Consider the following 16,400-nt stretch of genomic DNA (forward strand, 5'->3'; position numbering starts at 1 on the left):
TCCAGTGTTGTAAGAAATACCACCCTTCCTACGTACAATATTAACAACATACCTGTAGAAAATGTATCATCATATAAATATCTTGGTATCTACATTACGCACAATCTTACATGGAATATTCATATAAATTACATTTACGGTAACGCTAATCGCATGCTTGGGTTTTTACGGCGTAATTTTTCATCGGCATCTGTAGCTGTCAAGTTATTTCTGTACAAATCCTTAGTGAGGCCTAAACTTGAATATGCATGCTCCATTTTCGACCATTCTACTCTAAAGCTAAAGAACACCATCGAATCCATTCAAAACCGAGCTGCTCGTTTTATTCTTTCGAATTATTCTCGTCATGCAAGTGTCTCATCAATGAAACTAACCCTTGACTTGCCTAACCTAGAGTTACGTCGTAAATACTTTCGCCTATGCCTTTTTCACAAGATCTATTACTCTAACGAAACACTTAAGGATGAACTAATCTCCCCTCCATCATACATATCGTCACGCACGGATCATCGTTTTAAGGTTGAAGTCCCAACTTGTCGCACGAACGTTTATTTTGATTCCTTTATACCAAGAACGACGAATGACTGGAACCGCCTCCCTGCCTCCCTCACTGCCATTTCTGACGCCACAAACTTCAAGAATATTGTTAACGAATATGTTTGTACTAATCACCACTCCTCTCTGTAATGCCTCCGGGCCTTGAGAGTATGACAATAAATAAATAAATAAATAAATAAATAGCAAATTAGTAGACAGTTATACGAAGTAAGGATAGTAGTCTCATCGACCGTATGCACTTTGAAACAGTCACTTACTAAATGAATTAACAAGCATGGTGTCCGCGCGCTCAGGAAAACATGAACACATCACACTCGATGACCGCGGTCACTCGCTGTCAAAACGCTGGCATGAGCAAGCGCTGCAGCACCAGCGAGCGAAGCGACTTTCGTGCTGTGTATCGCGCCAGCGCAAACAGAGACGAGAAAACAGCGCGCGCAAAGGTGTGAGCCGTCTGCACATCCCTTTCAAGAAACGGCCGGCGCGACCGTGCGCGGCCGTGGAAAGTACGCATATGGTGGAGTTATATCCCCTTAAACTAATGTTGAATTCCAATGGCGGAGTCGGAGCAAGTTTTTCTGCTCGTTTCGGAGCAAGTTTGTACCAATGGCAGAGTGAGGGCGGGAGTAAGGTGTTCCAATGAGAGAGTCGGAGGGGATTCAGAGCGGGAGTCACTCCGTGGAGCAGAAAAAGATGCTTCGCCAAAATCGGCGGAGTGGACCGGAACTCTGCGTGACGTGTTTCCTTTACCACGTTTGTCTGCTGGGAGGCGCCACCGGTCACGACTCGCGACGAAGCAAAAGCTGCTGCAGGCTTGGCGAGATATCCATTCCGCAGTTAAAAAAAAACAAAACTAAAAAACAGGTGAACGGCGCTGAAGAGACAAGTGACCGGTGCGGCGGTGCTGGGAGCAAACAGCGGAAGGAAATGACAACACACAAGGTATCCTGGGTAACTCTGTGATAGAACTTCCGCTTCCGCCTTGCTCCGGCGGCGCAAGTTGTGTTCCACTCGCGGATCTGGAGACGTTGCTCTGCGCCAGAGTGGAGTGCTCGCTCGCGGTGTCCGTCGGCTGCTCCGACTCCGCCATTGGAATTCAACATAAGTTTAAGCAGCTTTAGGTGGAGTCGAAGCCGCCCCCCCCCCCCCTCATTCCCGCGCTGCCTCTCCACTTTCCTCTATATATGGCGCGCGAGATTGAGACGCGATCATACGAGTAAGTTCTCCTTGCGCCCGGTCGCGAAATCTGCGGTTGCTGCCGGAAATGCTTCCGGAGCACAATGCGCCCCCTCCCTCTCTTCCTCCTCCTATTCCCCCCGGCCTTTCGCGCGACGGAAGACGGCGCGTTTGTTTCCGCTTTCTTCCTACGCGCACGCCAGATTGATCCACGATCGTCGGCTTTCCTGGCGTGCTTTCACTTGCACACACAGCGTACGACGAGCGGCGACGGTGTTATCGCTCTTGGACTTTATACGCAACACCATAGTGACGCCGATGGCGACGGTGACGGTGAAAAAATTCATGAACCATTCCACTCTGTGATGGTGGATGACAATCGAAGCTGTTTAGCACACGACACAGAGTTGACACACAATTTTGGACAAACGTACGGACTCATTTATTGTCTCGATGGGTAGTCACCGTGACAAAAGGCACGCACGCCCATTTATTGTCTTAATCAGTGGTTATTATTTGACTCGCAACTGCAAACACATTATTTGATAATGTCAAATCGATGCACGTACGCCGCTGGGTGATTGGTTGGGGCGGATCGGTGCGGCATCGCAAGGGATATGTCAGCAACACAAAACACGTAAGCCGGCTCACCCATATTGAAATCACCGACAGCGATCACGGGGTAGTGTCATCGCAATTAACCTAGCCAAACTGAGTAGTTGTGAACCCTACAGGGATATGAGCCACTGCATTTTTTGCTTGCTTACGGGGGTATGAGCCATTGATGATGACACTTTTCGACATGCTGTTATGTATGTTGTATGGGTGATTAGAACGAATGTAAGCATTGTTCGCTTCACTTGGCTGAGTGCTTGTAGCCTCTGCCTTACGGGGACATGAGCCATTTTTGCTTACTTATGAGTGTATGAGTGCTTATGGAGGTATGAGCGATTGATGATGATAGTTATTGTTCACGAATAATAAAAATGTACGGAACCGCAGCCATATACAGCTTCGCTCTAAGATGCGCCTGCAGTGTCCATATAATCGCTATCGCAATAATAAAATGAGTCACTTAAGCACACGCCAAAGAGGATAAAGGCGAAAGCCGGCGTGCTCAAGAGACATTTATTAAATTACTTGACATTCTCCTTCGACTGCGTTGTGAATTCTTATTACTTGTTTTCTCGCGCGAAAGATGGAGGGACCGAGTGCCTTAATTGACGCTACCTTACGAGGCGCTACCCTAACTGTGCATTAATTAACTTCGCCCTAACGGCCACCAATGGTGGTGTATGCGACTTTCACCAAAGGTTGTGGGTTCGAGTGTCTTAATTAAATCTATATTATTTAGCTGTGCCTTAACATTTGCTTAACACCAAAGGTGGTAGGTTCAACATCCACATAAGCTCGAGGGTTTGACTCCCACAGAAGGTTGTGGGTTAGAGTGCTTGAATTAACTCTATCTTAATTGCCTTTGCTTTTGTTAAGCATAATGAGCGGCATCGGAGCCACCTGTGGAAGAAAACGACGAACGCGCGAGCGGTGGCACTCTTTGGCAAGGCACGATACGCGAGGAAAGAGAACTGGAAACACGTTCTGGTTTTCCCAAGGCGAAGTGCTTATGAGAAAGGCGGACAATTTGCCTGTTGTGCACATAACTTGCGAGGCGGATTTGTCCCGCATAGGTTAATTATACTAACGCTCACTAGCTAAGAATAGTTTTTCTTTCTGGTTATGTATAGCTTTCAGATCTCCCTTGGTTGATAAGTTGATCGGAAACATTAACACATGTTCTGTATTTCACTGCAATGTTCGCAGTATTCATAAGAATTTAAACTCCTTAGTTGCATATATTTCACGTAATAAATCATTGTTTGGCCTAATTGCTGCCTCAGAAACACGGCTTAAGTCTAACGAGAGGATCGGTATTCACGGATAGAAATTCTTGTCGCAACCCCGCGATTCTCGTTCACGAGGCGGAGGCGTCGCATTTTTTGTTAAAGAAAAGATCAATTTTCAAGTTCTGCCTTCTTTCTCAAGTACAGATGAATATATGGAAGCGCTGTTTATAAGACTTGATTTTAGTTTAATTGCTGGTGTGGTTTACCGGCCTCCTAATACGTTGATTGCACCGTTCTGAGCAGGCTTGAGTTTGCTCTGGGAGAACTATCCCGAGGATCTGGTAGTAATATCGTTATGGTTGGTGATTTTAACATTAATTTAGCTTGTGATGCGCAAAATAGTTATACGCGACTTCTCCAGTCATTTGGCTTACGCAATCTTATCACAGAACCTACTCCCCTTACTGACACGTGTAACACCTTAGATCACGCTCTATGCAATATAGATACTGGGATTTGTGCTGGAACTTACTCTGGTGTAATAGCTGATCATTTACCTATTTTTCTTATTATACAAACCAATCCACCCAGACAGAAGCCACCGGTTGAACATATGCATACCGAGGTTGATTATATGTTTCGTCGCGGAAACCTTGAACAATTTGATTTTTACGTCTTGTATGACAGTATTGTTAACATTGAAAAACTGAAATAAGAAGAAACCCTTAGAAATGTAAGAAATCTTAGTAGCATCCTGATAAAGCGTAACAATCACAGTAAGCCCACTTGTCCCTGCATGACCGATGAAATTCTATTTGTGTTGAAAGAAAAAGATAAGTGGTACCACAAATGGAAGGGACACATGCCTTACTCCTATTACAGAAGCCAATTTAAATGCTTCAGGAATAAAGCGGTATCTCTTACGCGGAAACGAAAAAAACAATATTACTCCTCGATGGTATAGCAGGCCGACGGAAACTCGCAAGAAATATGGACTATTGTAGATGACGTAATCGGTAATCACTCAAATCAGCCTGTGTTGCCCGATATAGTCGATCAAGCTACAGTACATGGTTTTAATTACTGCTTTTCTAACATAGGGCCGTCATTAGCAGAGCAGTTTCCTCCTGCTTGTGAACCTCCGTTCCAATACAACCTATTCGTGATAGATTCGCGACGCATGATATAGAGTTGGTGAGAGAGAGAGAGAGATAGCACTTTATTTACACCCGTCAGAGAGTATGGGTGATCGGGTGAGACGCAGCTCTCCCTATCACCGTCTACCTCCCCCCTAGACGTCGGCCGGAATCAGTTGGCTTCCGGCGGCGGCCTGGGCTTGACGGATGGCCTGTTTTTGGGCTTGCTCTTCCTGGCTATGGAGGGAGGATTCCCATGACTCTCTGTTTCCATGTAGGCCGTTGAGTGCTGGGCAAGCCCAAAGCATGTGATTTAGCGTTGCTGTGCCTTCACAGTTTTTACATTTTGGAGAGTGCACCTCAGGATGCCATTTGTGCAGAATATACGGGTTTGGGAAGGTACCTGTCTGCAGTTTTCGCCATATTACCTCTTCCGGCTTTGTGAGAGAACTATGGGGGGGAGGCAGAGTTCTCCTCCCCATTCTGTAGTGTTCTAGAATTTCTCTGTATGTGGTTAACTCTCGCTTTTTGGACAGGAAGTAATCTGCCTGCGCTGGGGCCCGGTGTGTGAGTCCTCGGGCGACCTCATTGGCGATCTCGTTCCCTGTGAGTCCACTATGAGCGGGTGCCCATATTATCCTAATTAGGTCGTTAGGTACGTTCTCCTTGCCTGCTTGCAGAATTTTGCCGGCCTCTTTGGAAACCTTACCTTTGTCATAGGCTTTGATTGCAGTTTTAGAATCGGTGATGACTATTCTAGTTGATGGGTGTGTGATTGCCAGGGCAATCGCCGCCATCTCTGCCTCATCTGGTGAAGAGTGTCGTACGCTACAGCTAGAGACTAGCTCGCCTTTGTCGCTCACTACTACTGCAGCATAATGCCCTTCTGGGTATTCTGCCGCATCGGTGTACACTACCCCTTGTGTTTGGAGGAGGGAGCCTTGGAGTCTTTGGACCCTGCTTCTCCTGCGTTCCTTGTTGTGTATGGGGTGCATGTTTCTTGGGATAGGGGTTATTCTTAACTTGTTAGCAATTTCTTTGGGGATGACGGTTATCCTATCACGTGATTCTGGGTTTTGATAGCCCAGGTTTCTGAGGATGGATCGGCCCGTTTTGCTGCCAGTTAGTCTGATATATTGTGCCGTGAGTTTCGCCTCGCACATTTCCTCTAGGGTGTTCGACACTCCTAGGTTCAGAATCATCTCGGTTGATGTGCATGCTGGTAAACCTAGTGCTGTTTTGACACCTTTCCTGATGAGAATGTCTACCTTGTCTCTCTCTGCTTTAGTTGTTTTTAAGTACGGGATAGCGTAGGTGATTCTGCTAATGATGAAAGAATGAACGAGCCTAAGTAGGTTTGCCTCTTTCATCCCCGCGTTTTTGTTTGCTATCCTCCTGAGAAGCCTGCATGTTTGGTTGGTCGTGGCGTCTAGTCGGTTAATTGTTTCGGTGTTTCTCCCATTTTGTTGTATCCACATACCCAGTATCCTGATCTTGTCCACCCTTGGTACCGGGGTGTTGTTGACCAGGAGCTGGATATTGACCTGCTGCTTGCCCATGATGAGCATCTCCGATTTTTCCGGCGAGCATTTTAGCCCTATGGGTCTCAGATAGCATTCCGTTTCCCATATTGCCCTTTGTAGGGTGCCTTCTATTTGGCCATCGCTCCCCCCTCTGTCGACCCAAAGGGTGAGGTCGTCAGCATAGAGTGTGTGGCAGAGGCCTTCTATCTTTCTGAGTCGTTCTGGCAGCCCGATCATTGCAATGTTGAACAGGGTAGGGGAGAGCACTGATCCCTGCGGTGTTCCCTTGTTGCCTAGCTTAATGTTTTTTCTTATAGTGCCCCCGATTTCTATGTTCACCGTTCGGTCCGTGAGGAAGCTTTTGATATAGTTGTATAGCTTGCTTCCAACATTTAGGTGACTGAGGTGTGACAGGATCGCTCTGTGTTTGACGTTGTCAAATGCTTTGCTGACGTCCAGTCCGACTATGACTCTCGAGTCGCTAGTCTTCCGTTCCAATACTTGTTCTTTGAGTTGTAGCATGACGTCAGTTGTGGACAGTTGTTGTCTGAAACCAATCATGCTGTCTGGGTAGAGTTCCTTACTTTCCAAGTAATCGTTGAGCCTAGTCTGTATGACGTGTTCCATGAGCTTGGCTACACAGGAGGTTAACGAGATTGGCCTAAGGTTCTCAAGTTTGAGTTCCTTTCCTGATTTGGGGATGAGGACTAGATTTGCTGTCTTCCACTCCCCGGGTATCTCCCCCCGTTCCCAACACTTTTGAAAGAATGCTGTCAGTTGCTGGAGGGAGTGGTCATCGAGGTTTCGAAGCATCTTATTGGTGACCCCATCTGGGCCAGCCGCGGTTTTTCCGCTGAGCCTGTTTAAGGCAGCTTGGACCTCTCTTAAGGTGATTGGTTGGTCCAGCTCTTCGTTGTTTTCGCCACTGTAGTCGGGCAATGTTTCGGTGTTTGTTTCTCCTATGTACCTGTCTTTAATCTGGTTTATCATATCCTCCTCCGACCCCTGGAAATTGTGGGTTAGTCGTTGCATTTGTCGCCTGGTCTCAGCTTTGGTGTTGTCTGGGTCTAAGAGGTGTCTCAATAGTTTCCAGGTGGTGACGGAGCTTAATTGACCGTCTAGTCTATCGCAGATGTCGTTCCAGTGTTGTCTATTTAGGGTTTGGGCATGGCTCTCAATTTCCTTGTTGAGAGCTGCTATTCTTCTTCTCAGGTTACGGTTGCCCCTTTTTTGGGCTAGCTCGGTTTCTGCTTCGTTTTTCTTCTGCCACAGCTGTCTCATGTGGCTATCAACCCAGTTTTGTTCCTCATCTAATTCTACTTCCTCCTCAGCCTCTTTGCACGCCCGCTTGATGCCATTGGTCCATTCAACTATGTCGGTGATCGCCCCACAATCCGCTCCATTGGTTCGGAAGGACTGCCAGTTGATAGATTTTAGGATTTTTCTCTCCCGTTTGATGTTTACTCCGTTTTGGACAACGATCTCTATGATTCTGTGGTCACTGCCCAGGTTCTCTCTCGTGTTGTGCCAAGTAGCCTCAACGTCCGCTCCGACCATGGCCAGGTCGGGGGAGGTGTCGAATGACACGCTGTTCCCCTGCCTTGTCGGTGCGAGTGGATCGTTGAGGAGTGTTAAATTGCATTTTATCATAGCGTCCCATAATTCCCTTCCCTTTATCTGGGAGTGGTGGTATCCCCATGCTTGGTGGGGAGCATTAAAATCCCCTACTATTACGAGACGCTGCTTACCCTGTGCTAATGCTTGCGCTTTGGCAAAGAGCTCCCTGAAGCCACAGCCTTTCCTTAGTTTAGGAGAGCTGTAGACGTTTATGACTAGCAGGCTGCGTTCTTTCCGCCTCTGCGGTATAATCTCCGTTAACACATAGTCAATCTGCGTGCATCCTACCTCATGCTGTATGACGGTGATATTTCTCTTCACCAGGGTAGCAGTCTGAGTGTTTGGCGACTGGCCTGGGTATGTTTTGTATCCGCTGAGTTTAGCGTTTTTCCCACACTCTTGCAGCGCGATGATGTCGGGACCATCGCATCCCGCAAGGTAGGCTTGGAGAACGTTTCTTTTTTTTATAAAGCCCCTACAGTTCCATTGCCATATTGTGTTTGCCCTAGTGTTGAGTCTGGCCATGATTCAACCGCAGAAGGAGTTGGTTTTGCTGTTCTGCCAGTTGATCAAGTCGAGTTCCCGTTGGGATGACTAGTTGGCTGAGCTGGGCTGAGAGTTGGTCTATCCTCTCCGCGTTACGCTGGGTAGCTATGGCCGCCTGCTGTACTACCTCTTTGAGTTGCTGCATGTCTACCTCAAGTTTTTCTGCCCTGCCCTCTGCGATTTCAAGGCCCGAAGCGGTCTTTTTAACTCGCTTTTTCTTTGGTGGTGCAGATACCTCTTGCTCTGATTCGGACGACTTATCGTCCATGGCATCCTGACGCGCTGCCGGTTTTCTAATGAGTTGAGCCTTGAGCTCCGTGTTCTCCCTTTGCAACTCGATAACGTGATTACGGAGCTCCTGCATCTGAGCTACTGTTTGCTCCTGGTAAAGTTTCCATTGCTCCTGTTGCTGTTTCATCATTTCGTGTTGTTGTTTCATTTGCTCTTTGAGCTCCCTCACTATGTCAGAGTCATGGGAATTCCCCGCTTCCCAGCCTACCTTTTTGATGGTTGTTGTCCCTTGCTTCTTTGGCGGGGTGGGGGTGGCCTGCTGTGGTAGCCTCGGAAAGGATGCTGACCGGCGGCGCTCCTTGCTCGTGGCCCGCGTCTTGCTAGCGTCCCGCCGGCTGCGATGCTCTGGTAGTTTCTTCTCCTCCTCCTCCTGTTGCTGCAGCTTCTCCCATTGTCGTTTCTTAACGATGTATGGCGTTCTGAAGATCCCCTTGCAGGTTCTGGCGCCAGTGGGGTGCGGTTGGCCGCACAGCTTGCAGGTGGGGTTGCAGTCGTGTCCCTCGCTTGGGTTGGGGATGCCGCAGCCTCTGCATTTCTCTTCCTTGCTCTCGCAAACGTCGGAACGGTGTCCCAGGTCTCCGCACTTATAGCATACGTCGTACTTTTTTTTGTACAAATAACAGTTCAGGATGGCACCTAGACATTTGATTTTCCTCGGTACCTCCTTGGTGGCGAATGTGAGCATGATGGTCTTGCTCTGTCCTAGTCGCCTGATCTCCAGCACCTTGGGGTTCTCCTCATGTTCTGCTATCCCCTGCGTGATCTTTTGCAGTGAGGTCTTTAGTCCTATGCCGTGGATGACGCCTCTCGAGAAGTCGTCGGGTACTGCCAGGTGAACGGTTACTTCGTGCACTTTTCCTTCAATCTCCAGGTTTGTGAGGCGTAGGAGCTTGTCTCTTGCCTCCGTGCTGGGGGTGAAGAAGACCAAAATTCCTTGCTTCTCGTTCTTGACGAGCTGGCACGCCTTGTTCCATTCAATCTTCGCAGTTACATGTATGGCTTCGGTCAGGGTTGGTCCATCGTACTGTTTGACTACCATGCCTCCCTTGGGGCGGAAAATGATTCTCCATCCATTTTCGGGAAGCTTGACTTGGTTCGAGGCGATCGATTTCTCCGCTTGCTGTCTGCCGTCGCGCTTCGCTGATGGTGGTGGGGTGTCTTCTGAGACGCGCTTGGCGTTCCGTGCCCATTTCTCCTCGAGGTTGCATTTGTTGAGTACTGTGATCCAATCCGGGGCGTCGAGCTCGCCCTGTTCGGCGCTGCGACCTTCCACGGTGATATTCATTCCTTCTGTTGGCTGCCGCACAGCTGACGCGGCGGCACCGGGGGCTTCGGTAAGCCTTAGCCCACGTTAGGCCTAGTGGCCGGCGTTCGTGTTAGCGCGTCGGCACCACGGCTGGCAGACGTGTGGCTCTAAGGTGGCGAAAAATCCACTTACGGACCAAACGCTGGTGTCCGCAGAGTCCTCGCAGCTTCCGATTGATGATTTTAACCAGCTCTGGTCGATCCGTCAACATTTGCCGCTAGAAATCACTGCAGGAAGACAGAGCCGACGTGATACACGCCCGCTCGTCACGGCCCCCTAGCGGCGATCCTAGAGTTGGTGGATATTTTAATGGTAGTGAAAAGCCTTTCTGTAAGTAAGGCGGCGGGACTAGATGGAATTACCTTCAGGTTATTGAAAGATAATATAAATTTATTAGGTATCCATCTCTTGCATATGTTTAATCACTCTGTGGAAGCGGGGAAATACCCTGACGCACTCAAAGTAGCAAAGGTAGTACCAATTTATAAGAAAGCGGATCGTTCAGCCCTCAGCAACTATAGACCGATATCTGTTCTGAGTATATTTAACACTTTGTTTGAGAAAATAATTTGTACACGTATGCAGGAATTTTTAGGTAAACATAATATTATTTGTGCAAATCAACATGGGTTTCGTCCTCATAGATCTACATCATCTGCAGTTCTTTCACTTACACACATGATTAATACAGCATTACATGATAACAAGATTGGCATTGTATTTGTAGACTTGAAAAAAGCATTTGATACGGTTAATCATATAATATTATTGCATAAACTGCATACTTATGATTTTAGGGTGCGAATATCGGATCTGCTAAATAGTTATCTCTCGGAGCGCAATCAGTATGTTGTAATTAACAACCTCATGTCAGCCTCACAAAGTCTTTCGATGGGTGTTCCGCAAGGCTCAGTCCTTGGGCCCGTCTTCATCTCGCTATACGTCAACGATCTTCCGTCGGTGTTAACGTGCTCCGCAGTTTTATTATACGCGAATGATACAACTTAATTTTTTTGTTGGGGACACCATTGAAGAACTGCAGGGCAAAATAAATCAAGAACTCGGTCGTGTCGCGAAATGGTTCACGCAGAATAAGCTGACACTTAACATCGACAAAACCAGTGTCGTAGTCTTCCATTCCAGGAGGAAGGAAATGAATTGCGACTCCCTGTACATATTTTTGAATAGTGTCCGGTTGAATAGAGCATGCCGCTACAAGTACCTAAGTGTTTGGTTTGAATGTGATATGCATTGGAAATATCAAATTGGTAAGGTATGTTCCAAATTGGCGTATGGTTGTCATGTATTGTTAAAAGCCTGTCAACGTTTCGACTCTCAAGCTTTACGGATACTTAGCTTTTATACAGAATCACCTTTAATATTGCTTAGAGTCTTGGGGCAGTACGTACAAAACCTACGTAGAACCTGTCGTCGGTCTTCAAAACGGGCGCTACGATTAGTTACCTTTTCTAAACATGCTGATCCAAGTAAACCTCTGTTTCAATTGCTTCGTGTTCTGCCGTTCAATGAGGCGTACAAAGTAAACGTTGCTCAGTCAGTTAATGCAGTAATATGTTTCAATAATCCGCTACATATTACAATATTTAATTTTCCGCCATGAAACACGAGGGCAGCTACTAACAACTGTATTAACTTACCACCATGTCACAATGTATATATTCACAGAGACTCGTGGAGTTCAACGGTGCTCTAATATGGAACGTACTCCCACTAAGTGTGAAGATTAGCCAGAACTTTGTACAATGCTTAAAAAACTTCTTTCATGAATGCTCAAAGAGTCTTTTTATTTGTATCCCCTGATGTCATAACATAACCTCCGGTTTATTCTATATTTTCCCTGTAACAAAGCTTTAATAACGTGTCTGTAAGTTGTCTCGTACAATAAGTACGCTGTTCTTCTTATGTCTATTTTGTTATTGGACACCAAACTAGCCGCCAAGGCTATAGCTACAAACAGTATTGTGTATTTTGTTTATGCACTGAACTAAATAAAGAAAAAAAATCGGACCACGTGTCTGTGCGAGGCGAGCTCACATGACTTTCTGTAACGCACACCGCGTTTTCCAGACGATCTGTGTTATGAGCTACTTCAGGCTCTCGGCTTAAAAAAGTGAAGCATGATTTGCTTTGACTGGCTGCGTACGCCTTACTGCTTCCATTTGAAGCTTGTTGCGGGGCCCACGACGGCTACTTACGCCGCACGAGCGCAGCAGCTTACGGAGGTGCAGGACCGTGATTGACCGGTGTTCCCTACACAAAATGCGCTGAGGAAACCGGATCAGGCAGGAACTATTTAACGGCAACCGAGGGAATTCGGACATTGTACTCTCGGAAAGTGAAGTACACACTACACATTAAAATCAGCCATCGCTGATTAAGCGCTGGGGCGGGGGGCTGCATGGGTGAAGGGTTTAGTGTCTGACCTGGAAGTCCGCAGCCTTATGAACTATCAGAGGAAGTCGACAAGGACCTGAGAGTTCAGGTGTGCTGGCAGGAAAATTCAGTCATTAGGTGACTGGACCTGCATCAGCTGTCCTTCAAGCCCCAGACAGCCCCACACGAGATTATTAATGTCTGGCTCGGCCAGTATGTATCTCGGGAACGGCAGTTCACTGGCTGAGCGTTTTATTCTCTGTTGTCATGTTACGTTTTTTTTTCTTTTAAAGCAGCCACTGTTTCGGGATGCTTTCATTGACAGCACTAGCAGCTGTCGTCTTGACGATCAGAATTTGGGCTTTCTTTTGGTTTCCCGTTTCGGATCAAGATGCGGTTCGAAGTAACCTGATCCAAGAAAATTTGTCTTTTCTATTGTTTCTCTTTTTAGGAACCTTGCATTCATTTCCTTCGGACCAATTCGAAATTGCCCCGCCGTGATTGGTGGTCCTGATGCGCAGTACTGATTGACCTGCTCTGGCTGCGAAATGAGTGGCAAATCTCGACAACGCTACTAAACGAATCGAAGCTTCGCTTGCCAATGTGCTTCGGGTTGTCTAATTTCCCGGCGATCTTTCATTGTCGATACTCTAGCTGAATCCTGTTGAGAGGGTCCTTGCTAGCAGTATGCTTACCTACAGCGCGAACAAATCAGACGGAACACAGAGGGAGGCGACGTTACGCGAGCGCTGACTGATGATTGAAAGTTTAGTTTAAATTGTATCACACATGAAAGAAAATTATCCATTATAAAACTACCAATAACGGATTTTCCAGGTGACACACCCAGCTAATTCTCTGTGTAAGACACGTGAAGTGTGTCGTGATACGTAACACCTTGCTCTTTAGATGCGAACAATTTGCCGTTAATCAGAAGGATGTATACCGAAGTAAGGAATGTCGCGGGTCGGAAGCCTTTCCGAGGCATTGCACGCTTTTTTCTTCTGCACCCTTCTGGGACTGCACTCGAGAAGAAGAGTTCAATTCAATCTACGGTACTCTATATATGTGTTATTTGTTCTATGCCTACAAGCGCAAAGCAGGAAATGATTACCGCTGGCCTGTAACAAAATATAGTTTTCCCCACTAGACATTTTTTTCCCTTCTCTACACAATGCCGTGTTCATGGGGACGTGAGCTCGAGTCCGTTTTGTCACACTTTCAGATTGTAGGACAACGACCTTACCCTGATGAAGATCCTGCTGTTGACGGGGTAATAGTTTCCAGCCACTGGCTCCTGTATATTAACCTTCCATGTCGGCCTGTAATTTAGGCTGAAAGTAAAAGAAAATAAACGGGGGTTTGGGTACAGCTGATAATTGAGGTCTGTAAACAAGGATGTGCTGTCGAAAATGAAGAACGTGCTTTCGCATGAATGTGTCCGTAATAAAAAGAAATATGATGTACAGATTGCATTTTGGAAAGACCCGCTAGTTATCGAGTGCGTATAAAGGAAGGTCAGACAGAGTAAGACTGCAGAACTTGCAGGCTTACTCTGCAGTGATATTAGCAGTGATATTAGCGCGGAACTTACTAGTAGGGTGTTGCTAGCTGGAATGCTTGCAAATATAAAAAATCAAGGTAGGGACACAAGATTATTTAATAGCTACAGGTGCCCGGACCTGGCTGTTTGTGGAACTTTGCTAATCTCCTCTCTTATTTATTTATTTATTTACTAATTTAGTTATTATGAATGTCGAGCGGGGCTGTATCTTTAACTCTTTGCATCGTTTAAATTACATTGAATAGCAGATGAAGCCTCACAGGTGGAAATATATCGAATGTTACGGGGAAAGACGGATTATACGAAAGTAGCATGAAATAATTTTATTAAAATCCGCAGGCCATATCGCCTGGTTTTCTGTAGAAAGCAGAGGGGCAGGTCACACTTGCGTATTACCTGTCTCCACGGCTTACTTGAAGGTGGAAGTTCAAAAAAAAAAAAAGCGAGAGAGAGAGAATGAAGGCAAGAAACACATGTGTCACGGATTCTCACCGTCGCTGAAGAATTTCCCTTCCATTGGAATCTGTGTAAAAAACGCCGTCATTCTTAATCTCAGTGTCGAACCTTGTGATGATTTCTTTTCCTTTGTCATCGCTGCAGAGAAGGAGAGAATAAGTATACGGTCACAAGCTAGGAAAGAACGAAGCAATAAACTGTATAAGAACAAGGGTAAGATCGCTCTACATTTCGCATTTAGTAAGTCATTTCACTTTAGCCAATGTCACGAACACACAATGACCATTTCGGGATCTGTACATATATCCTAAAACGCCAGTTTGTGTGTTCATTATATCGGCTTTGAATCACTATCATTATCAAAACCATTGTATGATACCTGAATGAATAGAACAGCGCCAGCATAATGGCGGGTTTAGGCAAGTCTAAGCGCTTATGTAACGTATTTTCTGCACAGGGCTTCGTGTTGTCTCATCTATGTTCATCATTATGGCTGCACTGTTCCAGCCATTATGAATTACCCCCATGCGGAATCGTATTTTCTGTCAGGATCAGTGTACTAATGATCGTTTTGGGAGAGAGAGAGATAATATTTAATGGCAGAAAGGTGGAGAGGTCGGCCTGAGTAAAGTGCCTCTAGCCTGCTACTCCATGCTGGGGAAGGGGTTTGGAGAATAAGAGAGATAGGATGTGAAGAGAAAGGAGGGTGGTGGCATGGTGAATCTGATGAGGGCTGAACAGCGTACTGTTTCTGCGCAATGCGTACGTGTACACTTCACAGCACAACACAGTGATTTTCGCGGGCAGAGGTAGAAGTTACTGCAGCGTAGCTAAGAGTCTGTCCATAGCGTTAATAATTTTTGCCGATGTTAGCGCCACTGGCGCATTTAAACCGGACAGTAACAGTTGCAGGGCGGCGATTATTTGTCGCAGCATGGATTTAATGAGTCCGATGGTTATATTTGAGTGCACTGTCCCTGCTCGTGCTGACAGTCTAAGGCCCGTGTGCGCGGCGGTAAGCTTCGCCATACATTCGGTTCCGGGCTTGCGCGGCTCGCTTGAAGCAATGGTTTGGTGAAATCTTTCGATGCCGATTCAATTACCTTCTGCTGGACCTGCGGAATTGGAGCCAGGGAGCTCTCGTCTGGACCTGCAGCTTGTCCACGCCGACGACGCGTTCGTTTCCTCCGGTATTGCACCGACGCTGCCACCTCCTTGTGGCACATACTTGTCTTGCTCATTTGGTTCAGTATGTTTTTCTCCTTTTTCTGTTTAGGATAATCCTTGGAATTGGCCTCGTGGGGTCCATCGCAATTCGAGCACTTCATTTCTCTTACTGTGCATGGAGAAACGTCATGGCTGCCGGCACAGAGGAGGCATGCCGTCTGGCCTGTGCAGACAGCGCTGACGTGGCCTAGCTTTCGGCACTTGTGACATTGCAATAACCGGGGCACAAAAGGGCGCACCGGGTCTCTCACGTAGCCCACTTTGACATGATCAGGTAGCGTGTCTCCCTCGAAAAGAAGCTTGACGCTCGTCGAGCGACCGAAGCGGTGAAAATCGATGAGATTCACTCTTGAAGACAGACACCTTCGTAACTATTCGTCGCTGATGTCAATCCCGACATCGGAGATAACACCTGCCCTAGTGCGACCACAGTGCACGACGAACGACCGGACTTCTATGTGTCCTAGTATGCGCACGGTTTCCAATTTTCTAGGGCTGCCGGCGCCTGCTGTGACTGTGACTGGACTGTGACTAAGTTTTTCTTTGTGTTGAAAAGCACTTCGTTAATTCCTTTCGGAGCTACATTACTAAGGTAGGTATCAAGAATCTGTCTGTGTACAGAATTTAAATTCTTAGAGATGTCGAGCAGCACGACAGCAATCCCATAAGTCGGAGTAGGCGGTCGGTTGCGGCCCTGTTCACTCACGTCTTTGGTTGTCTTGCAGTATTTTCTCTACAGTCGCTTGCCCTCCACGACGGTGT

General features: G+C 46.8%; 1 protein-coding gene across 1 annotated transcript in view; it reads right to left on the minus strand.

Annotated features, from left to right (window-relative positions):
* Nucleotides 1-16,400, minus strand: part of LOC142576459 (lysosomal alpha-mannosidase-like) — an 86,109-nt gene that overhangs the window by 12,244 nt on the left and 57,465 nt on the right. The window contains exons 19-20 of the mRNA XM_075686598.1: nucleotides 14,448-14,549; nucleotides 13,638-13,725 (exon numbers count right to left, since the gene is read on the minus strand). Coding sequence (XP_075542713.1) covers nucleotides 13,638-13,725; nucleotides 14,448-14,549 — 190 coding nt within the window. The remainder of the gene's footprint in view (nucleotides 1-13,637; nucleotides 13,726-14,447; nucleotides 14,550-16,400) is intronic.

Source organism: Dermacentor variabilis, chromosome 3 (genome assembly GCF_050947875.1).
Source record: "Dermacentor variabilis isolate Ectoservices chromosome 3, ASM5094787v1, whole genome shotgun sequence".
In the NCBI taxonomy this organism is placed as follows: Eukaryota; Metazoa; Arthropoda; class Arachnida; order Ixodida; family Ixodidae; genus Dermacentor; species Dermacentor variabilis.